The sequence below is a fragment of the Oncorhynchus nerka genome, linkage group LG10 (assembly GCF_034236695.1).
Source record: "Oncorhynchus nerka isolate Pitt River linkage group LG10, Oner_Uvic_2.0, whole genome shotgun sequence".
In the NCBI taxonomy this organism is placed as follows: Eukaryota; Metazoa; Chordata; class Actinopteri; order Salmoniformes; family Salmonidae; genus Oncorhynchus; species Oncorhynchus nerka.
In genome coordinates, this window is record NC_088405.1 from 93,756,201 (window position 1) to 93,774,530 (window position 18,330).

At 40.5% G+C, this 18,330-nt stretch overlaps 1 protein-coding gene across 4 annotated transcripts in view; it reads right to left on the reverse strand.

Annotated features, from left to right (window-relative positions):
* Nucleotides 1-268: 268 nt before the first annotated feature.
* The window catches only part of LOC115124693 (P2X purinoceptor 1-like), a 59,476-nt gene continuing 41,414 nt past the window's right edge, over nt 269-18,330 (reverse strand). For 3 of the 4 annotated variants that reach the window (XM_065023951.1, XM_065023948.1, XM_065023947.1), the window contains 8 exons: nt 14,374-14,515; nt 9,533-9,678; nt 8,517-8,607; nt 8,329-8,394; nt 6,786-6,881; nt 3,909-3,950; nt 2,060-2,150; nt 269-1,647 (listed from right to left, as the gene is read on the reverse strand). In XM_065023951.1, coding sequence (XP_064880023.1) covers nt 2,097-2,150; nt 3,909-3,950; nt 6,786-6,881; nt 8,329-8,394; nt 8,517-8,607; nt 9,533-9,678; nt 14,374-14,515 — 637 coding nt within the window. In that variant the 3' untranslated portion in view covers nt 269-1,647; nt 2,060-2,096. The remainder of the gene's footprint in view (nt 1,648-2,059; nt 2,151-3,908; nt 3,951-6,785; nt 6,882-8,328; nt 8,395-8,516; nt 8,608-9,532; nt 9,679-14,373; nt 14,516-18,330) is intronic. The other variant, XM_065023949.1, reaches the window with a different exon arrangement.

An 18,330-nucleotide genomic window follows, 5' to 3' on the forward strand; every position in this document is an offset into this window, starting at 1 on the left:
CCAGGCCGTCATTGAAAATAAGAATATGTTCTTAACTGACTTGCCTGGTTAAATAAAAAGGTAAAAAAAAAAAAAAAATGGGGAAAAGCATGTCAAACCTGTACTGAATGCAACTGTTATTGTGTAAATATGTACCAATATATAAATAAGATGGGGTTTTTTTGCATGCTTTTTGTACACCAAGACATAATCAAATCATTAAAAATATCAGAATAATTTAATCATGTCTTTTTTGTAAGTAATCTGTCAAAGTTATATGCAAGAGTACAACCGTCAACAATGTTTTATTGAATTTGCGTATCAATCACAAACTTGTTGATTGATGAGAAAGATTTAAAGATCAAAAATATGTCATTATTACAGTATTTCAAGGTGGAATACCCCGCGCCAGTAGTCATCTAATTCTTCTGCTTCTTGAAGACAACATGGTATGTGCTGTGCTGATGGAAGAGGTTGGAAACCGGCTTTCAACTTACTCTTGAAAGTTGTAATAGTAGAATACACTATATTGGGAAGTACATCCTCAGTTCCTCTTGTCCTGTCAGTCATTACAGACCTTAGAGAGATATTTATAACGTGTCAGAAACTGTCCAGATCTACTAGCCCACGTCAGCTAACGTTTTGTAGCCCAGAGATTTTGTAGTAATGTTAGAGTCACTCAAATATACACATTAGACATGGCAAAATGTATAGAATTGCAAGAAAATAACCTTTAAAACGGCAACATTTTCCCTGCACCCCATGACAAAATGTGTAGAAATGTGTCCACATAGAAAATAGAGAATGTTTCTGAGTGGACCACGGCTTTAAGGTAACGAATGTGTTATAAACAGATATTATAAAATGTATTAATAAACCAGGGTACTTTAAGGTAACGAATGTGTTATAAAACGCATTATTCTTTCAGTTAATGAACCAACCCTAAACTAACACAAACTAACACATAGTTCTAATTATGACACATTGAGAGAACAGCGCTCCTAAAGCACATCGATGCCTTGTTTTGTATCACATTCCAATGATTAAACTGTCTCCCTGATTATTATTATTAGACAAACAAAGGAGGGTGGCTGTCTGAAAGAATGTTCCGTAACTATCTATCTCGGCAGGTAGCCTAGTGGTTAGAGTGTAGAGGCGGCAGGGTAGCCTAGTGGTTAGAGGGTAGGGGCGGCAGGTAGGCTAGTGGTTAGAGCGTTGGGCCACTAAGGTTGCTAGATCGAATCCCTGAGCTGACAAGGTAAAAATCTGTGGTTCTACCCCTGAACAAGGCAGTTAACCCACTGTTCCTAGGCTGTCATTGTAAATAAGAATTTGTTCTTAACTGACTTGCCTAGTTAAATAAAGGTAAAATAAAAAAATATCCTAAACTGAGAGCATTGTTTGAGGTCTGTTGACATTTGAAAGCAATAAATAGCAGTTGAATCATTGAGCCGGAAGGGCATTGTTTGAGATCTGTTGACAGGATTTGAAGGCAATTAAATAGCAGTTGAATCATTGAGCTGGAGAGTGAACACAAGGCAGAAAACCATCACACTTGTTTTATGCTTTAAGATGTCTCAGTGCAGTCTGGAGTCAGTCTGTTGGAGTCGCAGCCAGCTGTTACTGCAGACTGGAGCCCAGGAGTCAGGACCCCTCTGCAGAATCACTCTGTAGGAGAGGAACACAAACCCAGGCCCATGTTCAAATGGGACTCTTTAAAAAACACGTCATATCGCCCGTTGTGTGGTTCAAAGGGACTACGGGGGTGGGGGGGGGGGGTATATTACAGTGTGCACACCAGGCAAAAACTGTGTCAGATGTAAAAATGTATTGAACTCCTCTTAATCGATTCCCCACCAATAGTTAAACATGCTCATGTGGTTCACCAATGTGTTTCTTCTGGGCCGTGTTTGAGTACATTCATCCTCCCCCTTCTATTGGCTGAACACAGTCTGATAGCTGTCGAACTGATCCAGTCATGTCAGATCAGACTGTAGTTCAGGAAGGGAGGGAAAGAGGATGTTTTTTTCTTTTAAGTATTCCAACACAAACCAGAGGAGCCACACCAGTCAACACAAACCTTAAGACTGAGCTGATCCAGGCAGCTGCTGTAGGGGCTAAGACTCTGACAGTGGTGCCTCATGATGCACTAGAACCTCTTCTGAATGCTTCTGTGTGGCCAAGAAGACATCAATGACATGCTACACCACAATATATATACAGTGGGGCAAAAAAGTATTTAGTCAGCCACCAATTGTGAAGTTCTCCCACTTAAAAAGATGATAGAGGCCTGTAATTTTCATCATAGGTACACTTCAACTATGACAGACAAAATTAGAAGAAAAAAATCCAGAAAATCACATTGTAGGATTTTAAATGATTTTATTTGCAAATTATGGTGGAAAATAAGTATTTGGTCACCTACAAACAAGCAAGATTTCTGGCTCTCACAGACCTGTAACAACTTCTTTAAGAGGCTCCTCTGTCCTCCACTCGTTACCTGTATTAATGACACCTGTTTGAACTTGTTATCAGTATAAAAGACACCTGTCCACAACCTCAAACAGTCACACTCCAAACTCCACTATGGCCAGGACCAAAGAGCTGCCAAAGGACACCAGAAACAAAATTGTAGACCTGCACCAGGCTGGGAAGACTGAATCTGCAATAGGTAAGCAGCTTGGTTTGAAGAAATCAACTGTGGGAGCAATTATTAGGAAATGGAAGACATACAAGACCACTGATAATCTCCCTCCATCTGGGGCTCCACGCAAGATCTCACCCCGTAGGGTCAAAATGATCACAAGAACGTTGAGCAAAAATCCCAGAACCACACGGGAGGACCTAGTGGATGACCTGCAGAGAGCTGGGACCAAAGTAACAAAGCCTACCATCAGTAACACACTACGCCGCCAGGGACTCAAATCCTGCAGTGCCAGACTTGTCCCCCTGCTTAAGCCAGTACATGTCCAGGCCCGTCTGAAGTTTGCTAGAGAGCATTTGGATGATCCAGAAGAAGATTGGGAGAATGTCATATGGTCAGATGAAACAAAAATATAACTTTTTGGTAAAAACTCAACTTGTGTTTGGAGGACAAAGAATGCTGAGTTGCATCCAAAGAACACCATACCTACTGTGAAGCATGGGGGTGGAAACACCATGCTTTGGGGCTGGTTTTCTGCAAAGGGACCAGGACGACTGATCCGTGTAAAGGAAAGAATGAATGGGGCCATGTATCGTGAGATTTTGAGTGAAAACCTCCTTCCATCAGCAAGGGCATTGAAGATGAAACGTGGCTGGGTCTTTCAGCATGACAATGATCCCAAACACACCGCCCGGGCAACGAAGGAGTGGCTTCATAAGAAGCATTTCAAGGTCCTGGAGTGGCCTAGCCAGTCTCCAGATCTCAACCCCATAGAAAATCTTTGGAGGGAGTTGAAAGTCTGTGTTGCCCAGCAACAGCCCCAAAACATCACTGTTCTAGAGGAGATCTGCATGGAGGAATGTGCCAAAATACCAGCAACAGTGTGTGAAAACCTTGTGAAGACTTACAGAAAACTATTGACCTCTGTCATTGCCAACAAATGGTATATAACAAAGTATTGAGATAAACTTTTGTTATTGACCAAATACTTATTTTCCACCATAATTTGCAAATAAATTCATTAAAAATCCTACAATGTGATTTTCTGGATTTTTTTTTTTCATTTTGTCTGTCATAGTTGAAGTGTACCTATGATGAAAATTACAGGCCTCTCTAATTTTTTAAGTGGGAGAACTTGCACAATTGGTGGCTGACTAAATACTTTTTTGCCCCACTGTATATATATATGTGTGTGTGTTGGCCTGTCACCCACTTTAACCACAAACAGTAACAGTTTATAAAGGTTATAACTGGTGTGTGACACAAACACACACTATGTGCTTACCTTGGATACTTCTTTTTCAGACTTGAACTCATCTAAAGGTTCCTGAAAGACAGACTCAGACTTATATCGATCCATTTTCTGTTTCACTTGTTTGAAACCAGTATTACACTCTCAACTAATGTATTTTAAACATATTTACTTTGTAAGAGTTGAGTTTGAGTGTATGTATGAAATAAAGATGAAGGTAAATAATATTACAAACTATTGTATTGTACTATTGTATTGTTGTGAATGGTTAGATACTACTGCACTGTTGGAGCTAGGAACACAAGCATTTAGTTAGATACTACTGCACTGTTGGAGCTAGGAACACAAGCATTTAGTTAGATACTACTGCACTGTTGGAGCTAGGAACACAAGCATTTAGTTAGATACTACTGCACTGTTGGAGCTAGGAACACAAGCATTTAGTTAGATACTACTGCACTGTTGGAGCTAGGAACACAAGCATTTAGTTAGATACTACTGCACTGTTGGAGCTAGGAACACAAGCATTTAGTTAGAAACTACTGCACTGTTGGAGCTAGGAACACAAGCATTTAGTTAGATACTACTGCACTGTTGGAGCTAGGAACACAGGCATTTAGTTAGATACTACAGCACTGTTGGAGCTAGGAACACAAGCATTTCGTTAGATACTACTGCACTGTTGGAGCTAGGAACACAAGCATTTAGTTAGATACTACTGCACTGTTGGAGCTAGGAACACAAGCATTTAGTTAGATACTACTGCACTGTTGGAGCTAGGAACACAAGCATTTAGTTAGATACTACTGCACTGTTGGAGCTAGGAACACAAGCATTTAGTTAGATACTACTGCACTGTTGGAGCTAGGAACACAAGCATTTAGTTAGCTACTACTGCACTTTGTTAGATACTACTGCACTGGAGCTAGGAACACACGCATTTAGTTAGATACTACTGCACTGTTGGAGCTAGGAACACAAGCATTTAGTTAGATACTACTGCACTGTTGGAGCTAGGAACACAAGCATTTAGTTAGAAACTACTGCACTGTTGGAGCTAGGAACACAATCATTTAGTTAGATACTACTGCACTGTTGGAGCTAGGAACACACGCATTTAGTTAGATACTACTGCACTGTTGGAGCTAGGAACACAAGCATTTAGTTAGATACTACTGCACTGTTGGAGCTAGGAACACAATCATTTCGCTACACCCGCAATAACATCTGCTAACTATGTGTATGTGACCAATAACATATGCTAACTATGTGTATGTGACCAATAACATCTGCTAACAATGTGTATGTGACCAATAACATCTGCTAACCATGTGTATGTGACCAATAACATCTGCCAACCATGTGTATGTGACCAATAACATCTGCAAACCATGTGTATGTGACCAATAACATCTGCTAACCATGTGTATGTGACCAATAACATCTGCTAACCATGTGTATGTGACCAATAACATCTGCTAACCATGTGGATGTGACCAATAACATCTGCTAACCATGTGTATGTGACCAATAACATCTGCAAACCATGTGTATGTGACCAATAACATCTGCTAACCATGTGTATGTGACCAATAACATCTGCTAACCGTGTGTATGTGACCAATAACATCTGCTAACCATGTGTATGTGACCAATAACATCTGCTAACCATGTCTATGTGACCAATAACATCTGCTAACCATGTCTATGTGACCAATAACATCTGCTAACCATGTCTATGTGACCAATAACATCTGCTAAATATGTGCATGTGACCCATAACATGTGATGTCCACATCCAAGTGGTTGCATATCCACAGCGTTTCAGTTGACAGGGAGATTCTCAATTGGATAAAAAGTCTGTCCTCCCCTCTACACCTCCATCCTCCTCTCCGAGCCAGAAAAGTGGTCACCAAATGTATCAAATAAAATCCAAGTGTCTTGGTCACGTGCACAGGACACAGTAAGTGTGTAAACGGCACAGTGAAATGCTTATGCCGGAGAGTGTCAATGCGTTAATAGGCGAAGGGAGTCTTCTTCTCTCACTGTGTGTAAACGGCACAGTGAAATGCTTATGCCGGAGAGTGTCAATGCGTTAGTAGGAGAAGGGAGTCTTCTCTCACTGTGTGTAAACGGCACAGTGAAATGCTTATGTCGGAGAGTGTCAATGCCTTAATAGGCGAAGGGAGTCTTCTTCTCTCCTCAATTGGTGTATTCTACCGCAGAAGAGTTTTGAAATTCGCCCCCCCTCAATCTTGGACACTCTTACTGACAGTTGTGGCTGCTTTGCGTGATGTATTGTTGTCTCTACCTTCTTGCCCTTTGTGCTGTTGTCTGTGCCCAATAATGTTTGTACCATGTTTTGTGCTGCTGCCATAGTGTGTTGCTACTATGTTATTATGTTGCTACCATGTTGTGGTGCTCCCATGTTGTTGTCATGTTGTGTTGCTACCATGCTGTGTTGTCATGTTGTGTTGCTATCATACTACACAGGAGGCCTTTCAGTATTCATTGTAAATAAGAATTTGTTCTTAACTGACTTGCCTCGTTAAATAAAGGTTAATATAAAATAAATACAAATCTACGGGGCTTAAATGAGGACCAGTCAACCTTTAGATACAGGATGCAGTGACGCGTATTAACACTAATGCATATTAGAAATGAAGTGGGATACAGTAGCCTTCCCCAAAGGAGGAGCAAATTACTATTATTATGTATTTCTTAGATCTCTTTCTTGTATTGTATTTCTTAGATTTCTTAGAACACATGAACTGTTGGGTAAATTATCGTGTGTACTGTTGAGGATCTGTCTGCCCAGTTTTTTTTTCTTTTTCTTTTTTCTTTTAATGCCTCTTTGCTGCCACCTGGTGTTTAAACTGGATGTTACGCAACAGTTTGATGTAAACTCACCTTCTCCATCGTTTCAGTGACCTTGAATTTCATGTTGTTGTAGAATTCCCTCTTGGGTAGTAGATACAGGAGAATCAGATCACATACTACAGTCGCCTTTGGAAACAGCACAAGTAGAGCACAATTTGAGCCAGAGAAATATTATATACATGTAATTTTGGGATCACAACTACCTCCATTACATTGTTTAATAGATAAACATATTTGTTTAGTCTATTTCTATACAAGCTGTTTAAGAGATATACAGTAGACTACTGGAGATTCTGTAAGTTTTGCAGTATCAGATAAGATATATATTATCAGATAGGATGTGTAGTATTAGACAGGATGTGTAGTATTAGATAGGATGTGTAGTATTAGATAGGATGTGTAGTATTAGATAGGATATGTAGTATTAGAAAGGATTGTAGTATTAGACAGGATGTGTAGTATTAGACAGGATGTGTAGTATTAGATGGGATGTGTAGTATTAGATAGGATGTGTAGTATTAGATAGGATGTGTAGTATTAGACAGGATGTGTAGTATTAGATAGGATGTGTAGTATTAGACAGGATGTGTAGTATTAGATAGGATGTGTAGTATTAGATAGGATGTGTAGTATTAGATAGGATGTGTAGTATTAGACAGGATGTGTAGTATTAGATAGGATGTGTAGTATTAGATAGGATATGTAGTATTAGAAAGGATTGTAGTATTAGACAGGATGTGTAGTATTAGACAGGATGTGTAGTATTAGATAGGATATGTAGTATTAGATAGGATGTGTAGTATTAGATAGGATATGTAGTATTAGAAAGGATTGTAGTATTAGACAGGATGTGTAGTATTAGACAGGATGTGTAGTATTAGATGGGATGTGTAGTATTAGATAGGATGTGTAGTATTAGATAGGATGTGTAGTATTAGACAGGATGTGTAGTATTAGATAGGATGTGTAGTATTAGACAGGATGTGTAGTATTAGACAGGATGTGTAGTATTAGATGGGATGTGTAGTATTAGATGGGATGTGTAGTATTAGATGGGATGTGTAGTATTAGATAGGATATGTAGTATTAGACAGGATGTGTAGTATTAGATAGGATGTGTAGTATTAGATGGGATGTGTAGTATTAGATGAGATGTGTAGTATTAGACAGGATGTGTAGTATTAGACAGGATGTGTAGTATTAGATGGGATGTGTAGTATTAGATAGGATGTGTAGTATTAGATAGGATATGTAGTATTAGAAAGGATATGTAGTATTAGACAGGATGTGTAGTATTAGATAGGATGTGTAGTATTAGATGGGATGTGTAGTATTAGATGAGATGTGTAGTATTAGACAGGATGTGTAGTATTAGACAGGATGTGTAGTATTAGATGGGATGTGTAGTATTAGATAGGATGTGTAGTATTAGATAGGATATGTAGTATTAGAAAGGATTGTAGTATTAGACAGGATGTGTAGTATTAGATAGGATGTGTAGTATTAGATAGGATGTGTAGTGTTTGACAGGATGTGTAGTATTAGACAGGAAGTGTAGTATTGAAAGACTCACCACTCCAAAGATTCCAACACCAGATCCTATAGCTGTTAGTGTTGGAATGATATCAAATTTTCTGGCCTGGAAAATAACAATAACATCAACAATCTTTAAACTTTTTAAATCTACAGTCGTAAGGAAGGAATTCAAAAATACTGTCTGGAATTTTACAAGGATCGCAATCATGAACTTCATGAACTTACCACTGAACGAACAATGATGTCAAATCGAATCCCAAACACTTTCAGAAGCGTTCTTTTCTCCTGTGTGTCCTCCATATAGTGCTTTGCATACCTAAAGCACAACATTGAGACACACTTTTCAGCCTCTAGGCTAGTGTTCAGATCTGTATCTCTCTTCTGCTTTTCACATGACCCTAGCCATGCAACTAAGAAGAGTGAGCTGTATAATGAATAGTGTAACTTCCTTAGTCGCATGGTTAGCACAACCCCCAATGGTTAGCACGACCCCCAATGGTTAGCACGACCCCCAATGGTTAGCACGACCCCCATGGCTAACACGACCCCAATGGTTAACACGACCCCCATGGCTAACACGACCCCAATGGTTAACACGACCCCCATGGCTAACACGACCCCAATGGTTAACACGACCCCCAATGGTTAACACGACCCCCATGGCTAACACGACCCCAATGGCTAACACGACCCCCATGGCTAACCCGACCCCCATGGCTAACACGACCCCGTGGCTAACACGACCCCGTGGCTAACACGACCCCCATGGCTAACACGACCCCCATGGCTAACACGACCCCCATGGCTAACACGACCCCAATGGCTAACACAACCCCGATGGCTAACACGACCCCCATGGCTAACACGACCCCCATGGCTAACACGACCCCAATGGCTAACACGACCCCTATGGCTAACACGACCCCCGTGGCTAACACGACCCCTTTCTCTGTGTTTTTCTTTCATTTATTTGCAATCTTAACTCAGAAAAGGCTTTTCAATTTAAGAAAGTGGCCCTTACAAGAATGATCAATAAATACTTTGTCAATGATTTATTGAGATAGGACAGGAAATGTAGAAGAGATTAGGACAGGAGATGTAGAAGAGATTGGGACAGGAAATGTAGAAGAGATTGCGAGTCAGAAGGGCAGTAAATTGGACTTCAAAACCCATGCTGACTCTGGTACACATTTGTGCCAGGTTCTGCAGCACGAACCACAAGACCATGATGCTTTATTTACCTGAAGTTGTAGCCCACAGATGCTCTGGCCGTGTCTGCCTCGTCGGGGTTTCCATAGAGACCGTGGAAGGAGTAGATCGGTTTACAGTCTGACTGGTCATGGTCCAGGTTACAGGTCCAGTCAATGATGATACCAATCGCCCCACCCTGTCAGATCAATCAATACATCTAGTCAACGATGGTACCACTAACCCCAAACAGCACGATACTATCAATACATCCAGTCAACAATGTTACCACTAACCCCAAACAGCACAATACTATCAACAACAATACATCCAGTCAATGAGGGTACCACTAACCCCAAACAGCACGATACTATCAATACATCCAGTCAACAATGTTACCACTAACCCCAAACAGCACAATACTATCAACAACAATACATCCAGTCAACGATGGTACCACTAACCCCAAACAGCACAATACTATCAACAACAATACATCCAGTCAATGAGGGTACCACTAACCCCAAACAGCACGATACTATCAATACATCCAGTCAACGATGGTACCACTAACCCCAAACAGCACAATACTATCAACAACAATACATCCAGTCAACGATGGTACCACTAACCCCAAACAGCACGATACTATCAATACATCCAGTCAACAATGTTAACAACTAACCCCAAACAGCACGATACTATCAACAACAATACATCCAGTCAATGAGGGTACCACTAACCCCAAACAGCACAATACTATCAACAACAATACATCCAGTCAATGAGGGTACCACTAACCCCAAACAGCACAATACTATCAACAACAATACATCCAGTCAATGAGGGTACCACTAACCCCAAACAGCAGGATACCATAAACAACATAAGCAATCAACGGAGGCATCAATAACACCAGTGTCTTCAAACACTTTTTAAATCAGTTGCAATTTGAGTGTTCTACTAAGCTTTCACTCAGAAATGACCTTTGACAGAGCATACCTCGTTACCAATAACACCATCATTACACCATGTCACCAATAACACCATCATCATATCTCGTTACCAATAACACCACCATCATCATACCTCGTTACCAATAACCAACATCATCATACCTCGTTGCCAATAACACCACCATCATACCTCGTTATGCAATAACACCAACATCATACCTCGTTACCAATAACACCACCATAATATCTTGTTACCAATAACACCATCATCGTACCTCATACCAATAACACCACCATCATCATACATCGTTACCAATACCACCACCATCATCATCATACCTCGTTACCAATAACACCATCATAATACCTCGTTACCAATAACACCACCATCATCATACCTCATTACCAATAACACCACCATCATCATCATACCTCGTTACCAATAACACCATCATAATACCTCGTTACCAATAACACCACCATCATCATACCTCATTACCAATAACACCACCATCATCATACCTCATTACCAATAACACCACCATCATCATACCTCATTACCAATAACACCATAATCATCATACCTCGTTACCAATAACACCATCATCATCATACCTCGTTACCAATAACACCACCATCATCATACCTCGTTACCAATAACACCACCATCATCATACCTCATTACCAATAACACCACCATCATACCTCGTTACCAATAACACCAACATCATACCTTGTTGCCAATAACACCACCATCATCATACCTTGTTACCAATAACACCACCATCATCATACCTCGTTACCAATAACACCATCATCATACCTTGTTACCAATAACACCACCATCATCATACCTTGTTGCCAATAACACCACCAGCATCATACCTCATTACCAATAACACCACCATCATCATACCTCGTTACCAATAACACCACCATCATCATACCTCACCACCATCATACCTTGTTACCAATAACACCACCATCATCATACCTCGTTACCAATAACACCAACATCATACCTCGTTACCAATAACACCACCATCATCATACCTCACCTCCATCATACCTCGTTACCAATAACACCACCATCAAAACTCATTACCAATAACACCACCATCAAACCTCATTACCAATAACACCACCATCATACCTCGTTATCAATAACACCACCATCATACCTCGTTACCAATAACATCACCATCATCATACCTTGTTACCAATAACACCACATCATACCTCATTTCCAATAACACCACCAGCATCATACCTCGTTACCAACACCACCATCATCATACCTCGTTACCAATAACACCACCATCATCATACCTCGTTACCAATAACACCACCATCATCATACCTCGTTACCAATGACACCAATATCATACCTCGTTACCAATAACACCACCATTATCATACCTCACCTCCATCATACCTCGTTACCAATAACACCACCATCAAAACTCATTACCAATAACACCACCATCAAACCTCATTACCAATAACACCACCATCATACCTCGTTACCAACACCACCATAATCATACCTCGTTACCAACACCACCATCATCATACCTCGTTACCAATAACACCACCAGCATCATACCTCGTTACCAAGAACACCACCATCATCATACCTCGTTGCCAATAACACCACCATCATCATACCTCACCACCATCATACCGTGTTACCAATAACACCACTATCATACCTCGTTACCAATAACACCACCATCATCATACATCACCTCCATCATACCTCGTTACCAATAACACCACCATCAAAACTCATTACCAATAACACCACCATCATACCTCGTTATCAATAACACCACCATCATACCTCGTTACCAATAACACCACCATCATACCTCGTTACCAATAACACCACCATCATACCTCGTCACCAATAACACCATCATCATACCTCATTTCCAATAACACCACCATCATACCTCGTTACCAATAACACCACCATCATCATACCTCGTTACCAATAACACCAACATCATACCTCGTTACCAATAACACCACCATCATCATACCTCACCTCCATCATACCTCGTTACCAATAACACCACCATCAAACCTCATTACCAATAACACCACCATCTAACCTCATTACCAATAACACCACCATCATACCTCGTTATCAATAACACCACCATCATACCTCGTTACCAATAACATCACCATCATCATACCTTGTTACCAATAACACCATCATCATACCTCATTTCCAATAACACCACCAGCATCATACCTCGTTACCAACACCACCATCATCATACCTCGTTACCAATAACACCACCATCATCATACCTCGTTACCAATAACACCACCATCATCATACCTCCCCACCATCATACCCCGTTACCAATAACACCACCATCAACATACCTCACCACTATCATAATTCGTTACCAATAACACCACCATCATACCTCGTTACCAATAACACCACCATCATCATACCTCACCACCATCATAATTCGTTACCAATAACACCATCATCATACCTTGTTACCAATAACACCACCATCATCATACCTCACCTCCATCATACCTTGTTACCAATAACACCACCATCATACCTCATTACTAATAACACCACCATCATCATACCTCACCACCATCATATGCCGTTACCAATAACACCACCATCAGCATACCTCGTTACCAATAACACCATCATCATACCTCGTTGCCAATAACACCACCAGCATTATACCTCACCACCATCATACGGTGTTACCAATAACACCACCATCATCATACCTCGTTACCAATAACACCACCATCATTTACATTTACATTTAAGTCATTTAGCAGACGCTCTTATCCAGAGCGACTTACAAATTGGAAGACTTACAAATCATACCTCGTTATCCATAACACAACCATCATCATACCTCGTTACCCATAACACAACCATCATACCTCACCACCATCATACCCCGTTACCAATAACACCACTATCATACCTCGTTACCAATAACACCACCATCAAACCTCATTATCAATAACACCAACATCATACCTTGTTGCCAATAACACCACCATCATACCTCATTGCCAATAACACCAACATCATACCTCATTACCAATAACACCATCATCATACCTTGTTGCCAATAACACCACCATAATATCTTGTTACCAATAACACCACCATCATCATACCTCGTTACCAATAACACCAACATCATACCTCATTACCAATAATGCCACCATCATCATACCTCGTTACCAATAACACCACCATCATACCTCGTTACCAATAACACCACCATCATACCTTGTTACCAATAACACCACCATCATACCTTGTTACCAATAACACCACCATAATACCTTGTTACCAATAACACCACCATCATCATCCCTCACCTCCATCATACCTCGTTACCAATAACACCACCATCATACCTTGTTACCAATAACACCACCATCATCATCCCTCACCTCCATCATACCTTGTTACCAATAACACCACCATCATACCTTGTTACCAATAACACCATAATCATACCTTGTTACCAATAATACCACCATCATACCTTGTTATCAATAACACCACCATCATACCTCGTTACCAATAACACCACCATCATCATACCTCACCACCATCATACCTCGTTACCAATAAGGCCAACATCATACCTCATTACCAATAACACCATCATCATCATACCTCATTACCAATAACACCAACATCATACCTCATTACCAATAACACCATCATCATACCTCACCATCATCATACCTCATTACCAATAACACCAACATCATACCTCATTACCAATAACACCATCATCATACCTCGTTAACAATAACACCACCATTATACCTCATTACAACAAAACACACAGCCATACAGGGACTGACAGGTACTTGCAAACCCCCTTCACTCATAAATATAATAGCATATTGCTCACCACTTTGGCTATGGCGGCGAAGTTGAAGCCAGACATCTGTACCAAGTCGCCCAGTCTGAAAATGGGACACAGTGGGGACGTCTTTGGGTCATACAGGCAACTTTTGATGTACTGATTGTCGATACCTTCTACGAGGTTACACCTAGAGTGAGAACAGAAAGAGATCATTGTTAAAAAGATGCCAAGTTTATATCATACTGTACTTGTTATGTAGCAAAATAGATATTTGAATCAATATCACTTTTGGGACCTCCTCCATATTCAGTGCATAGCTACATACACAATATGTGTGTGATGTAATGCATGTATCAAACATGGCAACCATTGCCTGAGGCTCCTTAATGGTCCTCTGGTCACCTCACTCATAGAAGAAACGGTGCCATCTAGAACCCTGTTCTAGAACCCTGTTCCCGGAGTTCCGCAGGGCTTGCAAGATGTCGTTCCAACTAGGCGCCACACCTGACCATCTGAGCTAATTGATCAGTTCAGTGATTGCCTCAATTCAACACACCTGGTCTTCCAGGTTGGTTCAATTAAAAACATGAAGTGCCTGCGGCACTCCAGGACCACGGTTGCCTATCCCTGATCTAGAACCTTAAAGCGTTCTTCGGCTGTCCCCATAGGAGAACCCTTAGAAGAACCCTTTTTGGTTCCAGGTAAAACCCCTTGGAAACCCTTTTTCTAAGAGCACAGGCTGGTGGATGAGGTGTAGGATGTTATTTATTCTCCTGCCGACCTGCTCTATATTAAAAAATATATAAGTCAGTTAAGAACAAATTCTTATATACAATGATGGCCTACCCCGGACAAACCCGGGACGACCCTGGGCCAATTATGCGCCACCCTATGGGACTCCCAATCCCAATTGGATGTGATCCAGCCTGGATTCAAACCAGGGACTGCAGTGACCCACTCTTGCACTGAGATACAGTGCCTTAGACCGCTGCGCCACTCGGGAGCCTGATATATGGTCTGAGGCCTTAATGTTCTGCTCCCCCACAGAAGAGCAGAGAGGGGGCAGTATTATTAACAATGATGTAAATAAACCCTGGATTGCTGATGCTATGTATGAGAGGCTTTGAAGCCAACGGTCGGCCATATTGGTACTCCCCAGTAGGAGCAGTCCTCCATAGGAATGATTGGAATTCTACAGTATTTCAAATCAGTGTTTCAAGGACAACATTACATGTATTTAAGTATTTTTTTGTTCTTGTATTGGGGACAGTAACATCAGTAATCTACTTGAAGGAAAATGTTTTTATATACAGTACCAGTCAAAGGTTTTGACACAACTACTCTTCTCTTACTTTTTACTATTTTCTACATTGTAGAATAATAGTGAAGACATCGGAACTATGAAATAACACATATGGAATCATGTAGTAACCAAAAAAGTGTTAAACAAATCAAAATGTATTTTATATTTGAGATTCTTCAAAGTAGCCACCCTTTGCCTTGATGACAGCTTTGCACACTCTTGGCATTCTCTCAGCCAGCTTCACCTGGAATGCTTTTCCAACAGTATTGAAGGAGTTCCCACATATGTTGAGCACTTGTTGGCTGCTTTTCCTTCACTCTGCGGTCCAACCTATCCCAAACCATCTCAACTGGGTTGAGGTTGGGTGATTGTGGAGGCCAGGTAATCTAATGCAGCACTCCATCACGCTCCTTCTTGGTCAAATAGCCCCTATACAGCCTGGAGGTGTATAATCGTCCCACTAAGGGCAAACCAGAGGGGATGGCGTATCGCTGCAGAACGCTGTGGTAGCCATGCTGGTTAAGTATGCCTTGAATTCTAAATAAATAATTGACAGTGTCACCAGCAAAGCACCATCACACCTCCTCCTCCATGCTTCACGGTGGGGACCACACATGTGGAGATCATCCATTCACCTACTCTGTGTCTCACAAAGGCACAGCGGTTGGACCCAAAAATCTCAAATTTGGACTCATCAGAACAAAGGACAGATTTCCAACAGTCTAATGTCTATTGCCTGTGTTTCTTGGCCCAAGCAAGTCTCTTCATCTTATTGGTGTCCTTTATTAGTGGTTTCTTTGCAGCAATGTGACCATGAATTCCTGATTCACGCAGTCTCCTCTGAAAAGTTGGTGTTGAGATGTGTCTGTTACTTGAACTCTGTGAAGCATTTATTTGGGCTGAAATTTCTGAGGTCCAGTTAACTCTAAGGAACTTATCTTCTGCAGCAGAGGTAACTCTGGGTCTTCCTTTCCTGTAGCGGTCCTCATGAGAGCCAGTTTCATCATAGTTCTTGATGGTTTTTGCGACTGGACATGAAGAAACTTTAAAAGTTCTTGAAATGTTCTGTATTGACTGACCTTCATGTCAGTAATGGACTGTCGTTTCTCTTCGCTTATATGAGCTGTTCTTGCCATAATATGGGCTTGTTCTTTTACCAAATAGGGCTGTCTTCTGTACACCACCCCTACCTTGTCACAACACAACTAACAGGCACACCAGTTAATATGAAATGCATTCCAGTTGACTATCTCATGAAGCTGGTTGAGAGAAAGAGTGTGCCAAGAGTGTGCAAAGCTGTCATCAAGGGTGGCTACTTTGAAGAATCTCAAATATAAAATTGGAGTGGCCATCACAAAGCCCTGAATCCTATAGAAAATTTGTGGGCAGAACTGAAAAAGCGTGTGCGAGCAAGGAGGCCTACAAACCTGACTCAGTTACACCAGCTCTGTCAGGAGGAATGGGCCAACATTCACCCCACGTATTGTTGGAAGCTTGTGGAAGGCTACCCGAAACGTTTGACCCAAGTTAAACCATTTAAAGGCAATGTTACCAAATACTAATTGAGTGTATGTAAACTTCTGACCCACTGGAAATGTGATGAAATAAATAAAAGCTGAAATAAATCCTTCTCTCTACTATTATTCTGACATTTTACATTCTTAAAATAAAGATGTGATCCTAACTGACCTAAGACAGGGATTTTTAGTAGGATTAATTGTCAGGAATTGTAAAAAACTATATATATATATGAGTTCCACGACCTACAAGACAGATCGGTTGAGGGACGAGTGTCGCGTAGGAGTGACGCCATCTGACGTGAGGCAATGCTTAAATGGCAAAATAATCTAATATCACGATTTACTTGATTTATATATATTTATATTATTATAATCATTTATGTTTAGGTCACATAATATAATTTCAAGGTATACAATAAGGTGTCTGTAATAGAATACACGTATTTCTGTCTCTTTCTAAATACTGTATATTTTACAACGGTGAGGGAGTGCCAAGATGGAGGCACGATGGCTTTAAAACAGCACCCCCTGTCTGTCATCTAGTGTATATATACATAATGAATGATGAATCTGTGGTTGTGTTAAATGTGTATTCACCAAGTCATTACTGTCCTGATCATCTATCTTCAGAAAGGTACAGTCAGCGGGAAATATATTTTTGATTTACATTTGGTTGAGTTGTCAACTAACATCAACAAAAAAATGTCACCATTGGATTTAGGTTAAAAGTTGGGTGAAAATCTGACTAAATTCATTCATGTTGATGACTTTTGCAAATCTAATCAGTTTTCCACAGTGATTCAAAGTAATCTGGTAATGTTCCTGCTTTGATCAAATTTAATATTTTTGTTGAAATGACGTGGAAACAACATTGATTCAACCATTTTCCCCCCATTGGGTTGTGTATATCTTTATATGATTTTAACCTATAGAATCTGGCTCTTCTCATGTTAACCGATAGAATCTGGCTCTTCTCATGTTAACCGATAGAATCTGGCTCTTCTCATGTTAACCTATAGAATCTGACTCTTCTCATGTTAACCTATAGAATCTGGCTCTTCTAATGTCAACCTATAGAATCTGGCTCTTCTCATGTTGACCTATAGAATCTGTCTCATCTAATGTCAACCTATAGAATCTGGCTCTTCTCATTTTAACCTATAGAACCTGGCCCTTCTC